General features: G+C 38.5%; 2 protein-coding genes across 3 annotated transcripts in view; both read left to right on the forward strand.

Moving 5' to 3' along the window:
* ddr2l (discoidin domain receptor family, member 2, like) overlaps positions 1-6982 on the forward strand; it is a 38106-nt gene extending 31124 nt beyond the window's left edge. For both annotated transcript variants that reach the window (XM_085367521.1, XM_085367522.1), the window contains 4 exons: positions 430-627; positions 754-988; positions 2385-2534; positions 2809-6982. In XM_085367521.1, coding sequence (XP_085223647.1) covers positions 430-627; positions 754-988; positions 2385-2534; positions 2809-2943 — 718 coding nt within the window. In that variant the 3' untranslated portion in view covers positions 2944-6982. The remainder of the gene's footprint in view (positions 1-429; positions 628-753; positions 989-2384; positions 2535-2808) is intronic.
* Positions 6983-16598: 9616 nt separating this feature from the next.
* On the forward strand, positions 16599-21605 carry lox (lysyl oxidase). Its single transcript, XM_085366849.1, has 6 exons — positions 16599-17100; positions 17715-17823; positions 18825-18956; positions 19092-19248; positions 21214-21309; positions 21486-21605. Exons 1-6 carry the CDS (start codon positions 16599-16601, stop codon positions 21603-21605), a joined length of 1116 nt encoding a protein of 371 aa, XP_085222975.1.
* The last annotated feature ends 6139 nt before the right edge of the window (positions 21606-27744 follow it).

Here is a 27744-nt window from a genome sequence, read left to right on the forward strand (position 1 = left end):
GGTTAAAGGTTCATCCCCTGGAGAGCATATATTGGTTAAAATCAGTGTATTCATTGCTTTAATGTGTTCATATGATGAGAATGTTTCACTATTTATACACTAAAAACAAAAATATAGTCCATAACTAGTCAAATGAATAACGTGCAGGACCGAAAGCTCCAAACTGCATTTCCTGGTTGACTATTTTTTGCAGAGAAAGCCCTCCTACCTACAAATGCAGACCATGTTATTTGAAGTGAGAGCAGTACTTGACTCCGTAGATGAGAATATATTAGGATAAACTGGTGTAAGAGCTTTAAGGGATGTGCAGGATCTATCTGTGCATCAGGCTTCGCTGTAACACTGAGAAATACATACCTGTAGTTGGTTCCTTTGAGTTGAAGAACAGATCTGGAAATGCTTCCTCTCCTTTATCTGTCCGTCGATCAGGAACGACTTCCTGAAGGAAATAAAGATTATGTCTCGTCTGAATGACCCCAACATCATCCGACTGCTGTGTGTGTGTGTGTCGTCCGACCCACTGTGCATGGTTACTGAGTACATGGAGAACGGAGACCTCAACATGTTCCTGTCGCAGCGGGAGATCGAGAGCACTCTTACACATGCCAACAACATCCCTTCAGTCAGGTTAACCATGCACACAGTTCGCACAGGTCATACATGAAAACAATCGAGCGTCAGGTTTCTAAACTATCTTGTTAGTGCACTTTTGATTCTCACCACTTTGAATCGCTTTCTGCTTCTCCACTTCAGCCTGTCTGACCTCCTCCATATGGCGGTGCAGATCTCGTCGGGGATGAAGTACTTGGCATCTCTGAACTTTGTGCACCGTGACCTGGCCACAAGAAACTGCCTGCTGGACCGCCGCCTCACCATCAAGATTGCCGACTTTGGTATGAGCCGAAACCTGTACAGCAGCGACTACTACCGTATCCAGGGCCGGGCGGTGCTGCCTATACGATGGATGGCCTGGGAGAGCATCTTGCTGGTAAGGTTTGGACGAAGGGAGTTGATTTAAGATACGATCTTTATTTTGCTCCTTTTAAACTTTACACCCCTGTCATGTGTTACTTTTTGGTGGAAGTTCTGCGGTTATTCTGCTGCTGCATTCAAAATCTTCAGATACTTGAATGAATGTTACCCTGATGATACTTTCCTCTGTATTAGAGAGCTGAGAGCTGCTGTCATATGAGATAAGCTGATACGTTTTCACAGGATTCTGTCTGTAAGCACTAATCATGATTCAGTAGCTTGAAGAACCATCTTTAAAGTCATACAGCATTTTTTTGCTGTATGACTTTATTAGTCTAATATAATTGTGGAGGAATTTTAGCCCACTGTTGTAGTTCTTAGGTCTTTTTTTTCCAAACTGGGAAAACATCTGCTGGTAAATAGGTGGTCAGATATTATTGTATGTTTTTCACATGTTCGTACAGGATATTGTATTTGTTTTAAATGTTATGCACTTGTGTGGTACATGTATTTTGACTTTTGTTGCTATGATGCCAGGTCTCTCTTGGAAATGAGATTTTTAATCTCAATGAGATTTTTTACCTGGATAAATAAAGGACTAATAAATAATAATAATGATGATACTAATAGTAAAAAAATTGCTGATTATGCTACTTAGCCTATTTTAACCCCCAATACTTCACACATACTACCAGCCAAGCCAGACTCTATGCAATGCTATAAATAGTCTTTTTCAAATGACTGGTAGTCTATAAATGTCTTTAATATTCAAAAGAAGAAGAGCTAAAAGTTCCAGAAGTTTATATAGGCTTGTAATTGTATTCAAACCCTGGGGACATTTGCCTAGATCAGTTCAGCGACTTATAAAAAACATGTACGTTCCCCTCACATCTTCTTTTTTAAAAATCAACGGCTGAAAGCAGTAAAACAGTTTTCCACAAAACAAATAACAAACTCTTTACAGTTGCTTGTCTTTAAAATTGCTAGATGCATAAATGCAAATGCAAACTGTTTCACTAAAGGAAGTTTAGCTAAGAGTTCTTCAAAAGCTTCCTGCCCTCCAGAGGAAGCACCAGTAGCGGTTTGCACACTAAAACAATGGAACATTTTTTTGCTGCAGTGTTTTCTTTCAATAACTTTCCTGTTCTGCATCATGAATGTGGTTGCATAAGTTTAATGTCTTTTGCAGCTGTAAAGTTAAGCGAAAAAACAATGGATCCAAGCGGACCCAAACCAGGTCTAAAGCAGAAGCTTTTATCATACGTTTTTATCGTATCGTATTTTTTTTGTAAGTCTCACAAAGCATCACAATCAACATTTCATCAGCAGCTGTCTTCAGAGAGTCACTGAAAATAAGACAAAGTATTTTAAAGTTGGAGTGTTAAACTTTCAGATGTGATTTTTCTCCTCAGGGTAAATTCACCACAGCCAGTGACGTGTGGGCCTTTGGAGTCACCCTGTGGGAGATCTTCACTCTGTGTAAGGAGCAGCCCTACAGCCTGCTGTCTGATGAACAGGTCATAGAGAACACTGGCGAGTTCTTCAGGAACCAGGGCAGACAGGTGAGGCGAAACACAGGACAGAGTCACAGATTATTACCTTCTGTCACTGGATTAAATCATTTTGCCCACCTGAGAGTAAAACTGCAAACATTTAATTTAATTGCAACTGGATCCAAGACAGCTCATAGCAGTCTTTACAAACCTGGAAATCAGGACCCTTGTAAGTGCCTGCAGGATAAATTTGAGGGGCTACTAAACCTAAACCAACATTTGTCTTTTTTAACAAATCACTGGACTCTGTCATCACTCTTAATTCTCCCGTGTCCCTCACTAGATCTTCCTCTATGCCCCTCCACTCTGCCCACCTTCTCTCTTTGAGCTGATGATGCGTTGCTGGAGTCGCGATATCCCTGACCGACCCACCTTCGAGGGACTTTACCAAGCCCTGAAGCCCCACGTCAACCAGTGAGTCAAGGCTGCTGGGATCTGCTGGTTGGGATTTCCGTGGCGGTGGGACTCTTATAAGAAGACAGACTGACACAAAAGCACAGAGGACTGGAATTACAGTGCAGAGGGATTGTTGGTTTGCTTCACGGCACTAGCGACTCCCTTTTCTGAAAGACCAGGTGATGATGGAGGGAGACGTGACTAGTCAGCTCAGAGGAGAAAATATGGCAAGCTTCAGACCTTTTGGTCCATAGTGAACAAACCATTGGCAGTTTCATAGCTTCTTCTGTTTTTTTACAGCCGCTTTACCCCAAGCCTTTTGACTTGTTTGTGCCAAAAGTTGCCTTAAACCATTTGTTTCCTTCTCTTTGACTTTTAGAGATTACAAAAAACTGGATAGTCCTTGTAGTTTCTCCTTTCCCTGTGGGTTTTTATTATTATTATCATTATTATTATTATTATTATTGTTATTATTATTATTGTAAAGCACTGTGTCTGTGTCTCTCAGTTATTCATGTTCATATATTAATCCACACTGGAGCTAGGGCTATAGGGTCAGATTTTAGTGTAGGATTTTATTTTTTAGATTTATTCTATTTTAAAATTTTGTTGTTTTGTGGAGTTTCACAATCGTTGGTCTTTTTTTTTTGTGGATATGAATGTTGGTCAGCTGAGGTTCACGTCGCGGTGCCAAGAAGCTGAAGAAACCTGTGTGGCTCACAGACTGAAAATCAGTCGGTGGGTATCTGTGGGAAATTCTGAAAAAAAAGAACTTAAAGCCACATGAGAAAAAAACTGAATCATGCCACTTTTGTTCCCTAAGAGACAAAAAAAATGTTGAAATGCAGTTTTAAAATAAAAACAGAATTGTAAGCATCTTTGTGAAGATGGGCATGATGGTCAAAATTTATGATCCTTTTATTCAAAGTGCTTTGCATATGTAGCAAAATCGGTACCAGAGGGAAAGGTCATGGACGCCTGACCCTCAGATGCTGGTCACAGGGAGATTAACCAAGTGTCGAATATCAAGGTGTCATTTAACCTGTCGGTGTTTGTCTTTGGGGACCTGCAAAATATACATTTTGTGGATAAAAAAATCAAAAAGCATATCTGATTTAAACGTGGGCACCACGTGGTCAGAGTTTAGTGCACACCAGCATGCAAAACATTAAAAAAGCAGGATTTTCACTCAGCACTTGGTTTGTCCTCTCAAAATGAAATTCAGGTTCATTGGTCACACACGTCAGTGACACACAAATGCAAATCTGATAGTTATGAGCCCTGCTTAGGCAGCCCATCTCTGTGGGGAGATTTAAAACAGGTATCCTTTTTGATTTTTGATGGGCATTGTGGAACTTTATGAATGCACCTTGCATATCTCCTTATTTGAACTCACAAAGCTGAAGGTGTTAAGCTCTTCTCTGGCTTCATGTAGTCGGTTTTATTCACAGAAATAAACTGCAGTAATACTTACTGCATTGCTGCACATGTAGATGTCTCACCATTTGATATGTCTAGTCTTCTGTAGTCTGAATTTGCTAGGATTTGAACTCCAGACAAGGCATTTTGTCTTGACTTAATGTACCATCTACATTTGGGGCTGTGAGTTCCCAAACTACTGCGTTACAACAAGGTTCACTGATGAGTGAAAGCTGATAGACTGTGGGCAAATGGAGGCCTTACACCAAGGCTGGATTTCCAACTAGGCAAAGCAGGAAACTGGGAAAAAGCCATTTGTCTGTCACCACTGGTTGTAGCTAAAAAATGTTTTAAGTGCTTCCAACACTGAGCAGGTATTTAACCGAAGAGCGCCCTGCAATCATAGTTCATTTTCTGACCCTGTGTAGTGGAATAACCCTGTGGCAGATTGTACCATTTTAGTTTAGTTTGTCCGTAGCGGAGCCTGTTCCTGAAGTTATATTTAATCAAATGTAGGTGTAAAGACTAATGTTTCAGCTCAGAGGATCTGATTACACGGTTCATATTCAAAGGCACGCTGGTCAGGAGATCAGTGTTAGCTATCAGTGTATGTTTTACATGGGGGCCACTTAACAGGTTCATGCATCAGAGAAGTCACTGCATCCAATCACTGCAGCACCTTTACTGAAAAAACCATAAAGATTTTTATGTTTAAAAAGCAATGCATTCATTCTGACTTTGTTTTGCATAGCATTCAGATGAGTCTTGTTTACAGAACTAATGCTGGATCGATGCAGACTGTAGACTGGATTTATTGTTCTTCTGTCAGGATGTCTTAGGAGTAATAAACTTTTAACAAAAAAAACCCAAAACAATAAATGTTTCATGTCCAAATGTTTCACGATGATTTCAGCTTCAGCCAAAACTGACAAACGATACGAGCGTTGGAATTTTCATGATTCTGTCTCATCTTCAAAGTGTTGGCATTAACTTTAATCCAAGTATCAGTCCTCACCTTCCTTCTTGCAAGATTAAAAATGTATAACCGATAAGGAAGTTCATGTCGACAGTGCAACGATTTAAGCGAGCAGTTACAGATATAAGGCCATACAGATTCATATAGATAGGTGACCATAGCCAGTGAGTATTTTGCACAACCTGACAAGGGAGGGATGGATCTGACTATGAAACTGAGGGATGGGTCGTAAGGAAGGCCCGTTTGCATAAGCAAAGCATACCCTGCTTTAAGTCCAGTTAACTCTAAATGAACCGTAGTTTACAAAATAAAATTTGTGCTGAATTAGGTCAGACTAGAAACTATTGAATAAGACTATAAACTACCTGGGAAAGTCTTTACTTCACAAATGAAGTTAGCTGAAGAGAGATTCTCATAGACTTCTGTACAATCAGACTTTTTGCCACTAATGGAGTTTCCTCTGGGAAATGGGAGGTTTGAGGTACTTCTGTGTTCTGTGCCTCATTTTTCAGACACAGAGACTCTTTCTGTCTTTTCTACAGTCTGTGGATGGTAGCGGACGGTGCAGCCTTTTGACTAACTAACTCAAGTGATGCTGATAGTGGCTATCATGTTAGTAGTAGCAAGAGCCGCTTTGCCCCCATGCTTCCTGCACCATTCATTTTAACATGACTCAATAAACTTCTGATGTGTCTGTTTTCAGAGTTCTTGTCTAATGTATAAAGGTGGTAAAGCATAATTTAATGTCTTTTTTTTTTTTACTGTTTAGGTCACTCAGTTAATGTCAGTGTGTATTATTTGTATGCAGTACACATTTGCAGTATTTTAAATCCTCCCTGAGAACAAATCGTATAAAATTAAAAATGGCGCGAACGGAGAAAGACCAAACATGTAGATTTTTGAGTACATTTTTCCGTGTTTTGTTGTTGTTGCAGTAGTGTTTTGTTATCTGTACTGTATCTTACATTTCTTTCAGCGTGTTTGTGCGAGTGTTTAAGAGAAAGTGAGATACTGAGTGAGTCTTTTCAACATTCCCTTGAGCACTGGGAGCTAGTTGAGGTTAAAGTGGTTAACTGGATTTGCTCGGTTGTGCCAAATTATGTTAACTAAGCAAAAGAGGGAGTTGGGTTTTGTTGTTGTTGTTGTTGTTGTTTTCAAGGCAAGAGGAAAGATGGACAGAAGGAAACCACTAAACTCAATCTCCCAGAGTCCTTTGCTACAGTGAGCCTGTGTATTTTGTTTTGGTTCCATTTGAGAAATCTTTTAGTTTGATAGTGTACAGTATAATTGGTCTATAATATCTCAGTGTGTGAATGCAGATTAGGTGTGGTAATTTTTATTAATAATTAATTGTCTATCTGAATTTATAGCTATTTCTGTTTGTTTTCCCTTTTTTTTTTTTTTACACAGGAATTCAGCATTTATGGACATTTTTCTGAACAAGATGTTCTGTTTTGTTTCCCTGTTGTGTTCACAGTAATTTCTCATCCACACTGTTTAATCTTTGCTCCCATCTTCAGTATGTTTCAGACACATATTGTACATAGGCTAGTAGCTGTTTATATTAATATATAGGGAGGAGGAAGCTTGGTGTTCTCTGGTCCCAAGTGGTTTTCACTCTGTACTTTATCTCACTTTGGTTTGTTTTCCTATAATAAACAGTAAATGTGTCAAAGATGGGTTTTTTTCTTTTGTCTTTGTTTGTTTGTTTGTTTGTTTGTTTGTTTGTTTGTTTGTTTGTTTGTTTGTTTGTTTGTTTTTTTCATGAGTAGAGAAAACACTGCAAATTGAAATCTAAGCTTTTCAACAGTTGACGTTACAGTTTTCAGTCTAGACCACATCGATGTTCTGTACAGCAGGGGGCAGCAGAGAGATTTAAAACACACGTATACAGGACAGCCTATATGTGGAAATGAGTCCTAGAGAAGCTTTGTTGTTCTGAAGGAACACTGAAGGCCTGATTTCTGCACATTTTTATGCCTTTTGTTTCAGGTTTGAATGTTCTGTGAGGATTTACGCCTTTTTGGTTTTTTTTTCCAAGAAAAATAAAGGTTAGCAGGGATCCAACACAATAACAGGGTCCGTGGTGGGCAGGAACTTTTTTGTGAATTAAGGCACTGGTAATAAAACGTAACAGCCAATGATTAAAAATGACAAATTTCAGGCTCTTTAAGCTCTACTTTGGTCTCAACCTCCTCGGGAAAATATGTCTAGAGTAACCGTGGGTTTACCAAACTATGTGGGTTACATTATTAAGCCAAGATTGTTGCATCACTCGCTCCCTGTTCAATGTAGAATTGAATTAAATCCTTCTCTTTATAAACAAGGTCTTGAATAATCAGGCCTCATCTTGTCTTAAAGACCTTAAGTACTGCATTACTGGGATATTTAAAAGTAGAATGGGAGCTTTCATGCCTCTCATTTGTGGCACTAACTCTCAGTTTGGATTCGGGAGACAAACACCCTCTTTCATAATGTGTTAAAGGTTTTCAGTTGGCTGGACTGCAGGCAGGCCAGTTTAGTACCTGGACTCTTCTACTACTTCTTCTACTATAGGTGCTGTGTGCGGTTTAGTATTGTCATGTTTAAATATGCAAGGACTTCCCTGGAATAAGACATCATCTGGATGGAAACATGTGTTGCTCTAAATCTTGTATATACCTTTCAGCATTGTTGATGCCTTTTAATGTGTGCAAACCACCAGTATAGGCACTAATGCAACCTCATACCATCAGAAATCAAACAGCTTTCCCATTTGGATTTCTCTGACTACAGAAGAGCTTTTCCACTTTGCCTCAGTCCATTTTAATGAGCTTTAATGAGCCACCGTTTCTGTTTTCAGACATTGCTTCTTCTTTGCATGATAGCACTTAAATCAGGATTTTAGGACTGGAACAGGGAATTGTGTTCGCAGACGATGATTTGTGGAAGTTTTCCTGAGCATGCAGTGATTTCCATGACAGATGCATCCCTGTTTTCAATGCAGTGCCCCCTGCAGTTCTAAAGATTACAAACATCCAATACTGAGTTTTGGCCTTGTCTCTAGCACACAGAGATTTCTCCAGATTCTCTTAATCTCTTGATGATATTATGTACTGTGGATATTAGATATTCAAAATCAATTTTTTTACAGATTGGTGAACCTCTGCTTATCTTTACTTCTGAGAAACGATGCCTCCCTAAAGATGATCTTTTTTTTCCCTTTTCTAGCCTTCTGATGCCCCATTTGACTTTTTTTTTTTAAAATAGGGATTGCTGCCATCAAATTAAAAATGACTTGTTTTAGTTTTCCCATTTGAAACATTTGATATGTTTTCCATGTTCAATTGTGAATAAAATATGACTTTATGAGATTTGCAAGTCATCTCATTGTGTTTTTATTTCCATTTTACTCAACATTGCAACTTTTCTGGAATTGGGTTTTGGTCTCTTTTAGTTGAGATGTTTCTTTTGTATCTAGGATTTATCATGCATCATAATCAATCAGTTAGTTTCCGTAGTAACTGCACAAATTCAGTAATGAAAGAGAAGTGTTATAAAACCTTTGCAGGTTGCTCATGAACTCTGCAGGAATCCTGACAATCACAGATTTTGTAACTGTCCTAAATTTGGCAAAGAAGCCAAAGGCAGAGGTTTGCCTGCATGTGTGGGCTCAGTGCCGGCAGATTTCATAAGGGTGGTTCACGGCCAAAAAGCACGGCGCAGGTTTTACTTTGATGGAAGTTTGTTTAAAGTTGCCATGTCTCTCTGTAGGTATGAAGTGTAAATGTCTCTTGGTTGATAAATTGACAGCCTAAAAATGTGCTGTAAGTTTAAAAAGCACTAAAAACCTTCCACACGTGTGAAGGTTTACACAACACTGGGCAAGGTGACAACAGCTTTTATACAAGTGGTATGATGCTAGAGTAGATCCAGCCAAACCCAACCTGACTGTAATTGTTGGTGCTCTGCTCCCTGCTGTCCTTCCAAATGTGCGAGTAGGACTGGTCACAGTAGGGACTATTTTTGTCTCTTTAGTGTGAGAGCTGTCACGTACACCAAAAGCTTCATAGAGGACTGAGAATAGCTTGAGCCATTTCATTTTTGAACATTTACTTTCCTTTCACTTTAAAGGCCGTCAGTGACAGAATGACAATTAGCAAGTGGAGTACGCGAACATTTGGAATGGAAATGCCTTTAAGTTTCATTCTATGTCCAAGTCCTGCGTTTGGGTCCGTATCCTGCCACAGTACACACCTTGAAAGGTGCAGCACTGTGTACCTATTTTATATACCTATTTCACCTTGAGACTGCCACCAACATTTTGCAGACTGGCTGAGAAATATACATTTTTCCATAGTGATCTGTGGTTACCAGATGGTCTCCAGGCCTGTATGACTGGAACCTTATGTTACCTGTGCATTTCCATGACTCTGCTACTTTCAGCTGCTCCCTTAATCCCAAGAGCGCAAGCACCTCGGCACAGATTTACACCAGATATACTTCCTGACAAAACCCCAAATGGGATTTGGGTCTCCATCTATGATTGGACCAAACCAAACCTTACAGTTTTAAGGTGAATGTGTAAACCACTACACTATGGAGTCTCTTGCTTCTTCTTACTGATTCTTCTTCCCACCTTTCTTCACCTCATAAGGTTTTCTACTGTGGTGAAGAAAAGGTAACAAGGAAAATGTTGTAGGGAGTAAATGTTTTTTTTAGCTTTTCCACTGAACCCTCAGTCTTTGTTAGGTTGCCATTTAATCTCCCTTCTGTTTCTCAGTTTTCCGTTTTTCTGGCTCCCAAATTTTGATTTGCTTCTAAATAAATAGATCCTTTCATATTTACTGCCAGCCATCAGTCCCATCCAAAAACCTTTATATTTAAATTTGCAGATAAATTAATGTAATCTACATCAGTTAAACATAAATAGTTATAAAACCAGAACTCTTCTAACTCTGGTTTTTGCATTATGTTCACTCGTGGAAGAATCTGGATGTCTGTATAAACTCTCACAGCTCCTACAGAGCAAACAGCAGGATGCTATAAGCCAGTCATGAATGAATCGAAGCAACAGCACAATCTTTAATCTTTAACTGAATAAAATATGATACACGGAGGAATGTTAAGCCTTGTGTGCACAGATAAAGGATTCGGGTCATTCATTAAATAATGCCACTGTTGTGTTTTGATGCAGGTAAATGCCCATGTGCCATTTTAAGAACTCGGTTTTAATTCTTATTTTGCCAAAAATAAATATATCTTGAAACCCTAAGAATCCGGAAAATAATAATTGTTTTCAAGTTCAAACATCTGGCTGAATAAAGCCTCATTAGTTTGTGTCGATTAAAGATTTAATGGTCCATGTCAGGAAACAGGGTCCCTGCAGGAGTTATAATAGGAAAGACCACAGAATAAAAAGGATGGAAAGAAGGAACCAGCAAATTGGTCCTAAATGGGCCAAATCACGCACAAGATTGAGGGCTTGGTGTTATTTTTCTCTAACATCACTTCAAAGAATGAAATTATATTATTTAAAATTGATTAGCTTAGGTGCTGAAATGTATGGATGACCATGAACAAAACGTTTTATTTCCTTTCCCTTTGTGAAAGTAAATTACATTTTAGAATGATTTATATTTTAAATGTTTGTTACTTTGGGAGTGTTAATTGATATTTCCGCCTCTAGAACTGCTCTCAGGGGTTTTGACACAGTTAGTGCTCTGAGGAATTTTACAAAAGCCTTTTGCTTTGCTTTGATTTGTTTTATTTAAATGGAGCTTTTCTAGAGGTCTCTGTTTGAGTGTAACAATCAGATTACTACAAGCGAGCAGGTGGCAGATACTGAACTGTACATGGAGAGCAGAGACCACCAGATGAAAGTACCAATGCCAACAACGTGCAGCCCTGCCCATACAGGGTGATTGACAGGTTCTCTCGTCAAAGTAACTGCACAGAAATGACAACCCCCACGCTCTGCCGTTTATGGGTGCTATCTGTCCCCCAGCTGTTTGACCTCAGGATAGAGGAAGGGGCCAGCTAGTTGATGTGTTTTTCATGAGTTTCTCAGCAACTTTACAAGCAGATCAGCAGCAATGAAGTGAAAGCAATGCTCTGGTTGGATGGATGGATGGATGGATGGATGGATGGATGGATGGATGGGAAGACTAGTTAACTGCCTATATTTTGATTCCAAATTTTTCACCTTTTATATAACATTTTTTGGTTTTGGTAGCATGGTAGCTTTTTCAAATTTCCAAAAATTTCAAAAATTCGTATGGATTAGTTTAAATTAAATAAAATTTAGAGGACAAAGATGGAAATAACTACAGACAAATACAATAAAGATCACAGTGAAAGAGTGTCTGAAGGCCTGACTGATTTACAGCTTCACTTGTTGACTTGTTGCCTTTTAACCATAATCAGTAGAGACACACACACACACACACACACCAGGGAAAACCTGCTGTTTGGTTTCTTGACCTATGGATGGATGGCATGTGCTGGGGCTGGAAATAAAACCCACAAAGCTGCAATTAGACAACCACATTTTTTTTAATTTGTCCAAGTTTAATTTGTCACCAATTATTTGATGACACTTTTGGAACAGCACCATAAGCCACTGACTCAACCAGCTCAACTCGCAGAAAGTCATACTAACACATTAGCAGCTGAAGCCTCCCTTTAAGGGTGAAAAAAACACTTTTTCTTTTAAAAATGATTCATTATGATATTTTTTTAAAATTTTATTCTGATGATTAAGAGTGATTTTTCAGAAAACAGTCTCTTTTTTTGGTTGTTTAAATATCACATGTTAAATTGTGACACACAAGCTTGTGAATGTATCTGGTGTGATATAATCAGTGTTTTCACACTAAATTGATGTAACTGCAGCTTTGTACTGACCTGGTAAATAAGAATGTTTTTAACCCATTCAGCCATGCACACTGCAGTTTACTGCCACCCAAAGTCTCATGAATATGGTTTCTATTAGAAAAAATACACAAACGAGGGATTGGTAATGATTTTGTACTTCATCTTAAATTGATTCTTTAAAGAAATCTACCATGGGGTGCAAGGCGTGACCTTACTTCTGAAGTGGGTGCCAAAAGACATTTGAGACCCCCTACTGTAGTTTAACACATGGTTAGAATGAAGTGCTGTCACGTGCCTCACGTGTCTAAGTTGTTGAATGCAGGTGTGCCACTGACTAACATCAAACCTTAAACGTGGTTTAAGACGGGGAGCTGACAACACAATCATGTTGTTGTTTTTTTCAATTTCGTGGCTTTGTTATGGATCTCTTGTTTCATCCACTGTTTTCTACACATACCAAAGGTGATGATGATGTTTGTAATGATGAAGGTACTGCTATTGTGCCTGGTTTCCATGGGTTGTTATGTGTCCCGTGTGCAGTAGGCACCCTCCAGGTAGCCAGCCCTCATTATGAGGCTGTTTAAAGTGCTCAGATCAGGCCGACACCTGCTTCTCATTGGGAACAGCCTTGTATTGCTGAAAGGGAAGTGCAGTGAGCTGTGATAAAATCCGCCCTCCTTTGATCTTCACACAAATGTTGTAAAAAGCGGCTCTTGTTCAGGCAGTTCACTTTTTCCTTTAGCAGTGAAGGAATCAGTTAAAATTTGTACACGTGTTTGTGGCTGAAGCGGCTACCTGCAGCTACTCACCAAAACACCATGCAAAAGCATTTCTGCTCCAACACAAAACCCCAAAAGGCAACCTGGTGTGCTTCTATGAATTTAAGACAAAAGGAATCAGTATGATTTTCATGCATATCTGGTGTAGATTGATGATTTCTTAGAGAAATATTCTAAGTATTTGTTTTCCTGTGCAGATAAACTCTGCAGCAGACAAGACAAGAACACATTTCACATGTAGTCAAAAATGCATAATTACAACAATATAACAGCAGTATTTACACTGCATCATATTTCTGTTACAAACCACAGATAAATCAAACAAAGTCTACGACCGCTCCAAGTCCTGCAAGCCTCCAAGTCTACGACAAGCAAGTCAGACAAGCAGGCTGCTGCAAGGCCATGAAGCATTTTATTGAGAAGTAAAAGAACTGTAAAATCATTATGGAAACCTACAGGCAGCTGGTAGTTATAAAGTTATGTTTTCACCTTCTAGTCTACTGTGTCTGATATTTGAAGCCAGAAAGAAAATAAGTGGCAACCACAAGAGCTGAATGGGTTGATTTTAGTTGCACAAGCTTGGAGTGCTGCATTTGTACTGCCTGCAACTTTATACATGTCCTGAGGTAATGAGCAAAAAGTACCTGCCTTGTAATATGGGCAGGGCTTGGAGCAAACCTTTGTAGAAAGTAGATGACCCCATCAACCCCATCAACAATGTGAAATTCATAGTGCTTGATAATGAGCTTGTTTAGATTTTTTTTCTCTTTACTTTACCCCACTTCTTTAATTATAATTTATAATCTTTAATTGCATATGGCAAATCCCCAAGCTTTACCATCTGAAGCCCTGAATTAACATTGCTGAACAGGGTTTTCTTCACAAACAAACAAACATGTTGATTGGACAATTTCAGTGCCAGTTTCAGGTATCAGTATTAACAGGAATTAATCAGTTAAAAGGAATAAATTAGGAACTGAGAGAGAAATATACTTAACATTTTGAGTAATGATTAGTCTTGAGACAGTTTCTGGGTACCAACATAATTAAAATCTATTTTCCTTCTCTGAGCTTCTTCCAAACAATGACTGCAGAGCTGGTGAGACTCCTGTCATTACAGTAGATGAAGCAGCTGATCATTTGGAGATGCTCCACTGTTCCTCCGGGGAACAATGAACAGGTTCATTATCAAACTGTGGATACCAAAATAAGTACTTTGCACATTAAGCGACATGAAAACAAGGACAACAAACTGTAAACAACATTTTCAAGGTCTCAGACAAGAGCAAGCAGATTTTTTACCATCTCATTAAAGGAAATATACAAGGACCAAGGTAAGGATACAGGTTAGGTTCTCCTTAAAGTGTGTAAAGACCACTCCGGATGGAAACATAACTCACTGACATGTTAAACAGAAAATGTATAGTGTAACCTAAAGCATTTGAAGTGATTTATCTGGATTGGTTTAAAGGGAAGGAGCTGTGGCTCTGTGGGTGGCAGGTTGTGTTTTACTGTGCACTCAGAGGAGGAAACTTCTCAGTTGGTAAGTGCTTCAATTTCAGCTTTTTTTCTAAAGCATCCTGAGCGCTCAGCATGAGAGGAGCTTATTATTTTCCAATAAAGCCAGACAAAACCTGTAGGTGTCGAGTCACTGGAGCACACCTTATTATGATTAAAAATATGTTAAAAAAATATGATATATGTATTTTTAATACAATAAATACCCACAAAATATAAGCCCCTAGTTTTGGGCCACAAATAACTGGAGCATACTGGACTCCTTTTTTACCCTGAGAGGTCTTTTTTCTTCTTTTTAAATGAAGGGTGGACACGCTAAAGCAATAGTGAGTCAGAAATCAGTATCTTTAGATCTCTGAGTAAAGTTGAGCAGCTCTGGCCACAGACATAATTCGACTGAGACAGGACTGCTATGAAGTCAAAGCATCACCCTAATTACGCCTCATCCTGTGAAGAGGAGACAATAGCCTGGAATTTAAAAGTGAAAAAGAAGGAGCTGTTTTTGGTGCCGTCTTTTCTAGTAAAGCTTGATAAGATTTTAGTTTCGAAATGTCTCAAACCAACTCCTTCTGACATGCAGCGGTTTGCTTTCTTTTTTTCTTGTTCATAAACATCAAACTTTCTGAATCACAGTCAAAATTACTTTATGCTTCATGGAGAAATCCATCCACAGCATTGAAATCTGGAATTTAAAGGTTTTCATGCATTGCTGTCATGATCCATTTTAAATCACAAATCTCCCCTGATGATATTTTCCATTTGCCACATTTGGGTAAAGCTGCAGTTTCATGATATCTGGTGCTCCTGAGCTGCATCTGCAGTTTGGGTTTGGCTGGGATATGAACTATAATTGTGAGGCCTGGGGAAAAGCCTCAATGAAAACAAATAGGACAATGTGTAAAACTGCTGGTCGAGCCTTCCACATGTTTAGTGTAAAAATCAGGAGCCTCTTTCAAACATGTAAACCAAGACAATAAACTTCACATTGTGTGTGAAAGAGACAGAGAGCATCTGTATTTTTTTGTAAAGTCTCTAAATGCAGTACTGTACTTTCAGCAGCACAAAGGCTTGTCATTGGTATCATAACTTCTAAGGTACTGCCTCTGTACCCTTGTAGTTTGTGCCTTACATAGACTGTTCGTGAACCTCTACTAACATTTTTTCATCTTGATGTAATAGCACCAAACTGGACATTTTAAAAAGTCATCAAACTTCAGAACTATTAATAATTCATTGTATGGTAGTCTTCTGACCTTAATAAACACTCAAAGCTTTATTATTTCTGCACTTATGACCAGTTTTAGAAGCAACAATTAATGTAATATGCATGTGTTTAGACTGAGAGACTAAACAGTTGCTACAACAGGGAGAACGGAGGCCTCATGCTGTCAAACCCAAAACCTTCTTGCTGTGAAATGTCAGTGCTAAATTCTTCCTCATACTGCAATTAGGAAAGAAAGATAAACATAACATAAACCTGACAGAATGCATGAAATACATTCAGTCAACTTACAAGAAAATACAGTAAAAGCTTAATATTTTAGAGAAAAATGCATATTTTACCTGATTTCTTTTCATACTTAGCTAAGTTGAAATTGCCTCCTGTTATCACACCTTAAACTCTATCAGACATGGTGTCAATATACAACTTTGGCTACTTTAAAACATAAACTTGCAAAAAGGTACATGTAGTTACAGTGAGGTCCAGTAACTGGCTCCCAGGGTACTTTTGTGAGATTGTACTTGCAGTGGAAGGGCCTGACTTTAACTCTAATTTCTACAGTGCACTTGTGAACTTCGTAAAAAATAATTCCCATTTGATAGCACACAGCTGGAGACTGCTGGGAAACTTACTGGACATCTACAAAACTCAGTTTCAACTGTATGCTTTTTTATTTTTTGAGTTGAAGCGAGAATAAAGAAGTTACAATTACACCAAATGAGAGTCTGAAGCCACATCTGATACTTAAACTTAAACCACCTCTCCCTCTCTCTCTCTCTCTCTCTCTCTCTCTCTCTCTCTCTCACTCTCTTGCGCTCAAACATTTGAGAGGAAGTCCTTGAATCAGCAGCTGTGTGGCTGGAAAAAGAGCAACTCTCATTAAAAACTCAAGAGATTTGCTATTAATAATGAAGGAGCTCTCCCCCATCGTTTTGCTGATTTCTTTTGCACACATTTGTTTCCTCTGTGCTTTTCTGGATGGAGCTCGCGCCCAGGAAGGTCCTGCTGCTGATTCACTTCGTCGGGGGTTGACATGGCAACATAACGGGCAGGTTTTCAGCATCCTGAGCCGTGGCTCTCAGTACAGGCCCTCCGCAAGGAGGCAAAGCGGATCACCCAGCCAGGGGAACCCCGTGGTTGTCCTCAGCAGTGCTAACGATACAGCCCGGGGCTCCCCGAGGGTCCCTGCGGCCAGCAGCTCGGCGCAATTACGCGCCATGACGCACCAGCGGCGGCAGCGACCTGACTCCGGCGCGGTTGGACGGGAGGACGTGATGGTGGGAGATGATCCCTACAACCCGTACAAGCCTTCCAACTATGACCCTTACTATAACTACTACAACTCGTACTACAGACCTAGACCTCGGGTTCAACCCCGACCCGGTTATGGCACCAGCTACCACCAGAATGGTAAGAAAACTAGCTTGCTTATTCATTAGGACGTCACTGACAAACCATCACAAAACAAGCTGGCATGATTAAAATCAGTAAAATTACACAAACGTAGGTTTTTTTTTTCATAAGACTGTGAGCTTACCATATATTTAAACACCTCACATCGCTTGTGTTAAGTGTTGGCTCATAACCTCATGTTATTTTGTCTACATGCAGCTTTTTATAGGCTCAGCGTTCATGCTCAACCAATAACCCTTTAAATGTTGACTTGAAATAAGGTAGATTTGGAGTTTCTACAGCCTTCCTCCATATACACAATGCCTGCAGGTGTTTCAGTGTAAAGATCCTGTAACAGCCCATTTCAGCTTTGACTATTTGGCACGACCAGTTTATAAGTTTTTCCTAAGCACATTTATAATATGCCTTAAGGGGCTGATCTTAAAGCTAAATGTTGCTGGCTTTCAACTTAGACCTACATGTTAAACTACACGGTATCTCAGTAGTATACTGAGCCAAGGTGTCACTTTTAAAGTTTAGTTTAAAGGTTTTACTTTCTGATGTCATAATGTCATGTGAGTGAAAGTGGAAAGGGATGAAAACAGTATACATCTGCCGTGTCTTGTTTGCAGGACTCCCTGATCTGGTTCCTGATCCATACTACATCCAGCTCGCTACCTACGTCCAGAGAGTGCCCATGTACAACCTGCGCTGTGCTGCAGAGGAGAACTGCCTTGCCACGTAAGATAACACAGCTGACTGCAGGCCTCGGTTCTGCTGCCTGTTATCAGATATATTTTATTTTCACACTGTGCGTTTTAAAATTCACCAATCAGCTGTAACTTCACTTTGAGTATGAGTGACTGATTGAACGAAAAACTAATGTGTGAATGGACAAAATAGTTTTTTTAGTTTCAGATGTGAAACAGTATAAAAGGAGAGGGACAGATGCCTTCACTAATAACTAGCTGCACAGTCAGACAAATGCTGGTGTCCTTTTTTACTCCCATTGAGATAATTTCTGTGTATGACATAAAAATGTGAAGCTAGGACTGACCAAAATTCAGGAGCTCAGTGAAGGAAGCTGACAACTTACTGCAGGTTCGTTCAGCAGCGCCCCCTGGTGTGCAGACGTCAGCATATACACACAAGTTTGTTTTTTACATAGTATCAGAATCAGAGTCAGAATTTATTGCTAAATCTTGAGCAAATTTATAACATTAGGAAATTGCTGCGGTACTTAGTGCGAAACATACTATAAGACACAGACTTAAATAAATATAAAAAGTGCTAAGCAGATATATGTGTGTGTAGATAGATAGATAGATAGATAGATAGATAGATAGATAGATAGATAGATAGATAGATAGATAGATAGATAGATAGATAGATAGATAGATAGATATCAACTGATGCTGTGCTTGAGAGTCACCATCTACCGGAACCAAATTCCTTGTATGTATCTGCACATATAAATGGCCACTAAACACGATTCTGATTCTGATGAAGTGCTGTATTTGGGTAACCATCTACCTGTGTCCCAAAAGAATATTATATGATTTATAAGATACATTTAATAACATACTTTACATGGAAAATACCTCATCTACTGAAATTCCAAATCATTTCCATTTCAGTGATGGACACAAGACTCAGTGTTTGTGCAGAATTCCCTCTTTTATTCATTCAAACTGAAGACTTGACTTTGAGCTCGTCTCTCGCCATCATCTCTCCTCCTCTAGGTCTTCTCGTTATTCTCAGGATTATGACACCAGAGTTTTACTGAGGTTTCCTCAGAGGGTGAAGAACCAGGGAACGGCCGACTTCCTGCCCAGCAAACCTCGATATGCCTGGGAGTGGCACAGCTGTCATAAGTAGGTTGCCAGATGAAAGGGTTTAAGAGATTCACGTTGGTATACATTTATTATCCCAGTATTGTTCCTGGACTTACTTTCCCAGTTATTTGGTAGTTTACTGCCACACTGTGACTTTATTGTGGTGTTATTCAGTCACTTCCACAGCATGAACGAGTTCAGCCTGTACGAGCTGCTGGATTCCCGAACTTATAGTCAAGTGGCTGAGGGTCACAAGGCCAGCTTCTGTCTGGAGGACACCTCCTGTGATCCAGGATACTATCGCCGCTTCGCCTGCACCTCACACACTCAGGTACAAAAACACATTGGGGACAATATGGAAGTAAATTCATTTATATATTGGATTACTTCTATATTACTATTAAGGAGAAAAACACATTAACCTGACTTGTAGACGTCATATCTTTTATAAATATGACAGAGTACTGTATAATGAGTACTTTTGATCTTATGAAGCAGTTCTTAGTTTCAGCTAAAGCAACTTTTTTCCTGGTTCCTGAAAGCTGAAAACTCATTGATGCCATTTTTTTTTTTTACAAAAAAAAGAAGAAATCAATATTTTAAAAATCTTAATATTAAAAGGAACAAGGAAAAAGTACTCTTGCTTAACAATATGTAGCCTAGTTTAGGGCCTGAAACTAGATGATTTCTGAGCTCACAGACTGTAGACAGCACAGGTTTTTATTCTATAAGAGCCATGTCTCTTACAACTAGGGATGGGTATCGAAAACCGGTTCTTGTTGAGAACCGGTTCCCACTGTTTCAATTCCTTGGAATTGTTTGCCATTTTTGCAAACGATTCCCTTATCGATTCCAGTCGCCCCGAATGACGTCATCACGTTGCGGAGCGTCATTTACCTGGCAGGAAACACGGCGCGTAAGCGGCTCAAACGCTCAAAAGTTTGGTTATACTTTACGAGAACGGATGACAACAGGGCAACTTGCAATACTTGCAAAGTAGATGTTTAATTTAAGGGAGGAAACACTACGAATATGCAAAAGCATTTGCTCACAAAACACGCGATGACCTTAAATGAATGTCGTGTTTTTAATTCCGCTCCGGACTCGTGAATCTCAACCCAGCAGCAGCGGTAACGTTTGCACGTCCTCTCCCGTTAATGCGGCAGGTAAATAATCAACTAACAGTGCATATTATGTTAGCGCGATCTGCCTTATTACAAAACCTGCCATTACTGTGCATTTAGGTGACCATGATGAGAGAGACAGAGTCTGGCTCAGATGCTGGCAGCTCTCGCTGCAGTCTACCGTTAGCGTCTCCTTTCAGGCCAGGATAGACGAATGTCACCGAGCAGTGACTAAGTTTGTGGTAAAAGGCTTGAACCCATTTGCCACAGCAGATGCCCCCGATTTTCGGTAAGTGAATGTGTTTAATTGTAGGCAGGGACATTACTGGATATTCTTGTGTAATTGCTACAGAATAATTTATGTTATACTTTGTTATTGCTACAGAAGAATATTTATTTTATTATTTTACATTTACAATTTTTTTTTCCTGGGGACCCTGTGACACCCCATTGAAGAGCCGTAGGCTGTGGATCTCTTAAGATCTCACTGTTGGGCTTGTAAGGCCATGTTACTCCTAAATTTCTATCTTGTTCAAAGAGAAGATATAAAACAAAGTTCTAAGCTAATCGACCTTAGTGTTCTCCTTTTTTAAAGAGAATCGATAAGAGAATCGAATCGTTAAACAGAATCGAAAATGGAATCGGAATCGTGAAAATCTTATCAATACCCATCCCTACTTACAACCATTAATTATATATATTCAGCAATTCATCATTTAGCACATTAATTTTCATTCGGTCTGACTAATAAACTATTTGACAGCTTGAATGCAATTAAGCTACATTGCAAAACAGACTCCAGCAACAGTGGGACGTAGGACAGGACCCCCTGGTGGTGGCTGAAGCAAGTGGAGTTTGAAAGGCAGAATGACGGAAGAAGACTGAGATTTATAGCACATCCAGGGCTGATCGGCTCACATGGGGAGGCAGGATAATAACTGGTCATGATGAAAGAATTAAGTTTGACAGCGTTTAAAAGCAGAAGTGATGCAAAGAATAGATTAGCAATCCAAACACCCACAAATGCAGCCAGATGAATGAATACAGCTATCCCTTATTGACGTTACGCATAAGCCTCAACAAAAATGTCTTAAAATTGTGTTGTGAATGTTTATATTAAGTTCACAGGACTGTGTTAATGTGGAGTTTTTTTCCCTTTGTTTTTCTAATAGGGTTTGAGTCCAGGTTGCTATGACACCTACAATGCTGACATCGACTGTCAGTGGATTGACATCACTGACGTCTCTCCTGGAAAGTACATCCTGAAGGTCTGATTCACATGTCATGGTTTTGACCGTTCTGTGCCTTTTTAAAATACAAAACAATATATTATTGAGTTGTTAAAGATTGAAAATAGTAAAGTTTTGCCAAATGTTGTTGATTTGGTCATATAATTTTCACCTTCTGCACTGATGAGTGTTGTAATACACTCCTTTCCTGTCAGGTGACAGTAAACCCCAGACAGCAAGTTCCAGAGTCCAACTTCAACAACAACATCGTTCGATGCGATGTTCAGTACACCGGCACCTCTGCACATGTGTCCGGATGCACCGTGACAGCGTGAGAAACCTCTACGTTTCCTTTACTGTTAATTCAGGCTGATTTGGTGAAGTTGTGAAATAGAAGAACAGCCATAGAACCATGTGATTACATCACAAGAAATCAGCTGATGCATTTTAACATAAGGACGTCATTGGGTGTTAGCGAGACCTGCTGTGATATTCTGTCTGGAGATGGTGGCACTAACAAAAAGACAGGTGGCCGAGGTGGAGGTGGCAGAACTGAAGATGCTTCACTGGGAGACAGCTGGATGGACGGGATTAGGAATGAGTATATCAGAGGGATAGAGCAGGTTGAGCAATTTGGACACAACGTTAGAGAGGCAAGGCTAAGATGATGTGGACATGTGCAGAAGAGGGATAGCTGATATACTGGAGAGAGGAGCTAAATATAGAGCTGTCAGGGAGGAGGAAAAGTGGAAGACCACTAAGAAGATTCATAATTGTAGTGAAGGAGGATATGTAGAAGAGCAGTGTGGCAGAGGGGGATGCTAGGAAGAGGATGAGATGAAGATTTTTCTGTGGTGACACATTAACTTGAATATCTTTGGACTGTGGGAGGCAACCAAAAATACCTGGAGAGAACCCATGCAGGTACAGGGAGAACATGCAAGCTTCTTACAGAAAGACTCCAGCTGACCAGCATGTTGAAACCAAGAACCCTCTCCCTTTGAAGCGATAGTCCTAACCATTACATCATTGGATTATAGCCTGGTAAAGCCCAGACAGAGAGTGGGTAACTCACTAATCTGTGCTGCTTTGTGAAACAGCTCCTTCTACACCTGAGAAAAGATTCAGTTACAGACATAAATTCTGTACTGATTACTGATTTTTTATTATAGATTTTCCAAAACTAGAAAGTGAAGACTTCCTTTCAGGTATAAAGGTGCAACTGTGTTCTGTGATTGATGATCACATGTAAAAGGTGCAACTGCAGGTTTATTAATCAGCTGATTTGTCTAAAAAAAATCAACATTTGTTGTGATTCTTTATGTTGTTTCAACCTGTGGAGTTCCACCTTATTTCCTGACTTTGTTCTGGGGAACACATCCACTTCCTACTGTCTCTACAAGATACCCACAGCTCAGTTTAATATTTCACCGAAGCCAGAATTCTGCATTTTGCTGACAGAAAAGTAAACTTAATTTTACGTCTCTGAGTGAAAATACAGGATGTTTCTTTAGCTTTTATCTAATTTATGAATTCAGAATGACTGGAACCAACTACCTATCAATCATCAGTACCTTTGCTTTGCTTTTTGCAGCTATTGAGGTGAATCCCTGGATATGAGCCTGAAGATGAACATAGAAGACGCATACAGAGCTGCACAGGAGTTAAACTTACAGTTTGTTCGCATGTGAGTCAGATGATTCAAATATACACAATAAAAAATACTCAGGACATGGAAATACCTGAAATAGGGACGATATGCTGATTAATATTTTAGTATTTTTGAGTTACTGGGGTAGATGATCGATTTATGATGGATCCAAACCAGAGATGGAAAATAACTCAGTTTGTGGCTTTCACAGCAGTTCTGATTCATGACATGTGTACTGTATTTCTATATTGAGAGAGACGTTGTACTTTTTGCTTCCATACTACTACATGTATCTGACAGTTGGAGTTACTGGTTTCTTATTTTTTTCTTACTTTGCACATTTAGTTTTTATATCCAACATAAAAGTTTGTTTAAAGAAGCTACTTTTTACCCAAAGGCCATTAGATACACTTTTTTAGCCTAAATAATTTCAGGGCAGGATTGAGTAGGAATTTATTTGCCTTTATATCATGTTTTTTCTTTTAATTTAGTTTTCTCATGACCTCGTGCGCTTTTTCTATTTTAAACTGCAAAAAACTATTTCATGTGAGTGGGGCAAAACAGACACGCATGCTCTCTCTGCGCTTCTATAGACTGCTTCAGTATTAATTTAATGTTTGAAACTTTAAACACATTTCGATGACAGTTTCTTGGCATTTTTAAATATAATGGACATTTCATTTTTTCAGTATCCTGTACGATTTAATATGCTTTTTTGGTGCTATAGACTAGATTTTTGAGTTTTGGTGCTAAAATATATAAAGTTTGCACTTTGTGTTTACGAATTTAAAAAACGAACAAAAAAAAAAATCCTGCCTGTAAATCCTTTACAAGTGAGTAAGTGTGTGTGTGTGTTTGTGTGTGTTAACTGTGTAAACACAGTACACAGTGTGTGTGCCTGATGACCTGTAACCACACATACCTGCAGAGCTGTGTATAGGCCAAGCTCATGTCTCATGCTATCATCCTACATTTCTGCTTCATATCACACTAATAAAGTTTGCTTGAATGTGAAGTCATTCGTGTTAACATTTGTCTGTTTTAATGTGAGTTTTCACCGTGTCCACCGGCAGCTGTGGCTCAGGTGGTAGAGCAGGCTGTCAACCAATCAGAAGGTCAATAGATCTTCCTTGGGCAGGTTGCCCCTGATACATCCATCACAGTGTGTATGTCAATGTTAGATAAATGTCCTTAAGTATAGATAAAAGCCCTGTGTGAATGAGACTTGCAGTGCAAAACGCAAAATTAGGTAGAAAGGTGCTACATACCAGTCATTTACCGTTCAAGCCGTAGCCTCTGGGGCTGGAAAACGAAGCAAATGTCCATTTGAGGCTGACTCCAGAAGTGAGTCACTGCTAATAAATCCCCAGGCCAGCATTACAGGATAAAAAATAATGTTATCAGTCTCTTTTGGTCATAGATAGTTTCTTCCATAAGCACTAAGGTACAATCCAGGTACATGCTCCAGCTACGAGTGTAAAATACCAGTATTCCTTAGGTTGCCAAGTATTAATATTAGGCTGCATATTAAAGATGCCATATTATCCACATTTTGAAGCTTTAGCATGACTATTTTTACCACCACAATGTTTTTCTTTGGTTTTGTGTGCTGTTGTTTTTTTTAATCAAAAGCAACCATATTTGAACAAAACGTTAGCAACTAGCAAGCTTGCTTAGGAATCTGCACCCTAAAACTGCACGGGTGATCTTCAAACACACAGATACCCACTAACTAGTGCTAAGCAAAAGAGGAATATAATACAGAAATTTCATGCACCAAAACTGAAGCACAAACTCCTTAAATAAAAAGCCATTCATGTTAGTCAGTTACTTTAAAAATCCGAACATTGCTACAGCTGCCAGTGATAGGACACGTATACACACCCTGTAAAACTGGGCATTTTAACAAAACAGTTTCTGATGATTGATTTACTTTTGTACAATCATTAGTAGCCATTACAGGGACTGCAGCTTTTAACACTTCTCTGTTGCCTTCACTTTTCAGCCACATGATTGCAGCTTGGTTCCATTAAGCACATATTTGTGTAAGTGTGATAAATCTATACAGTACATTGATGCAACTTGCTAACCATTGGGTGACATATATAGCAACCATTCACAAGAACAGTCACATTATTATTATTATTATTTATATTACAATAAAAAGACCTACAATATTGAGAATAAGTTTAACATTCAGATGGTCCTCTGTGAGGAAGCCGTTGGTGATGGTGGGAAGGAAGAACTCTCGTTTAACAGATGAAGGGACAGAAATGAGAAAAAAGAAAGCTTAAAGAGACGAGGATGAAATACAAACTATGTGGCACAGTATTACTGGCACGTACTGGAAAGAAGCAGGTATAAAGAGTAATAAAAGTGTAATCTGAGTATTATCTTCTACTTGGTATTCTTGTCACACCGAGCCTTTACCTGAGGAAAACCTTTTGTGGTTAAACTTATGTCATTGACACCCAAAACAACCTGTCCGGTATTTAGATTGTTTCAAATATTTATCTGGGTAGATTGTCTCCATTTTTAATTATTAATGTTTTTTATTGTTAAATGAAAACAAAAACAAAGAATCTATGGATTATTTCTTTATTAGACATTTTAGCAAATAATAAACAATATAATCACTCATTATTTTTATATATATTATGGTACTATTTAGTGTGAATGCTGACTTATTTATTTATTTATTTATTTATTTATTTATTTATTTATTTATTTGTCATTACTCAGCTTTTTTAGATTTTAAGGATGTTTACTTTCCAAACTTGGAAAATTGTAAGTGCACTTTACCCTTCAGGTGAATGATTCCACCTTTTTCAGCTCATTCAACATTTTAACTTAACATTCAGCAATTATTTCATTTCAGCTCAAAACATCTATCAGCATTCAAACTGCAGTTTCTTCAGAAAGTGCATTTTCTAGTTTTTTCACTTTCTTTCCTTCTTTCTTTCCTGTGACACTAGATGTCAGTGTTGAGGTAAAAATGAGCTGCTGATGCCTCGTCTAGTAAAGCAGAGGTTTACAGGCTGTTATTATGGAAACACGGAAACACAACCTAACATTTATATCCCATCTGTGGAGTAGCTTCTGCGACTAAAAGTTATGTAACTGTGTATATGATGTCAAATGGCTCATTTTAGAAGACAGATCCAGGATGCTGACAAAGAAACCACTGAATTTGGAAGTTTGTTTTAAATCATTGCGGTCGGGAAAATAAATTATCTTTCGCTCACTATTTAGCGTAAAAAGGACATTTTTCTTTAGTATATCTAATTTTTCGTGCCAGACAGACCATTTGTGAAGTTGTATTAATATTTGTGTTCAAAATGATAACAGAAAAAGGCTCTTGTTCAGGCTGGGAGAGGGTGAAGAACACTTTAAAATGTTTATGCAAAATTGAAATACTTGGGCTATTTTTTTTAATCTTCATTGTTTCAGCCAAACGTTAAGATTCATGACGTTAAAAATAATTAAAATATAGATTTAAGAATATTAGTTTAACATGAAATGAAACATAACAATAAGAACTGCCCTTATGATTCTATATAATCATATAATTACGATTAGAATGAAAACCCCATTCAGGATTTCAGTGTGGTCTTTATTCTAAGGATAACGGATCCATATAACGGACTTCATTTCCTTCGTCTGCGCTGCTGCCCTCATCGAAGATCGTCTATTGAAACAACGCCTCAGTTACCAGCAGGAAAAAGACACCGAGAGACTGAGCATAAGACAGACTCGGTGCTCCACTTTTTTAATAATAGCTCCGGTTATTAAAATAAGTTCATTATTAGGATACTAAATATTAATAGTCAGAAATGAAAAAAAAATTAAAGCGGGGTTTACATAGGCAGGTTTGAAAGGTAAGAAAAATATGGTTATTTTAAGAGCATTGGGAACAGTCTGTGTGTTGTGTGAACTTGATGTTTCTCCATTTCTGTAAATGCTAACTTTAACTCATCATTGTCCTTTTCTTTCTTTCTTTCTTTCTTTCTTTCTTTCTTTCTTTCTTATTTTTCTTGTTGTAAAATACATTTCTATATAATACTATATATATATATCTATCTATATATATATAGATAGATATATATATAAGAAGTGGACACATCTGGTCAGAAAAATCAAATAAAGGTCACATTTCTGCACATTATTCGTCTCCACTTTTATTAATTCAATTCTTGTAACAAAGTTGAAGATTCATTATTACCATTACAACAATTAATAATATTTATTTGATGTACTATCTACAATTTTATCTTCGCATTTCTATAAAGGACTTTTAAACAGTTATCAAAGCCTCTCAGCGCGGCTAATGTAACTCGATATAGGCTTGTCCAGCTCCACTCTTTCTCAGTTACATAGATAGGCATAGCTTTGATTGTTCAAATTGCACTTGTTGGACCTCAAAATGGTCCAAAGGAAAGAAAAACAGCAACAACACACCCCCCCCTTCTTCAATTTCAATGTCTATGTTTCTACATGTGAAACACTGAATTAAAGCGTCTGACAATCAACCCTATAATATATTATATATCAGTCTTTTAAGTCTATATTTTGTCTCCAGCTTTTAGCAGTTTCTGTCACTCGGTCCCTTTTGCTTAAAACTCAAAGGCAAACTTCTCTGTTCAAACCCTGACCTAGCCCAGTCATCCTAGGATTGTTCCCCACTTATTTCACTTATTATTTTGTTTATTGATAACATTATTATTATGGTAATTTCGCTGTGCTTTTCATTTTAGTCCTGTTGTTTATGTGGGTTTTGTCTTTTGTTCTTGTGTTTTTGGGGGGACTTGGGATCTTAATACGTT

Source organism: Diplotaxodon limnothrissa, linkage group LG12, assembly GCF_057381915.1.
Source record: "Diplotaxodon limnothrissa isolate DT_005_m linkage group LG12, D_limnothrissa_male_GT1.1, whole genome shotgun sequence".
In the NCBI taxonomy this organism is placed as follows: domain Eukaryota; kingdom Metazoa; phylum Chordata; class Actinopteri; order Cichliformes; family Cichlidae; genus Diplotaxodon; species Diplotaxodon limnothrissa.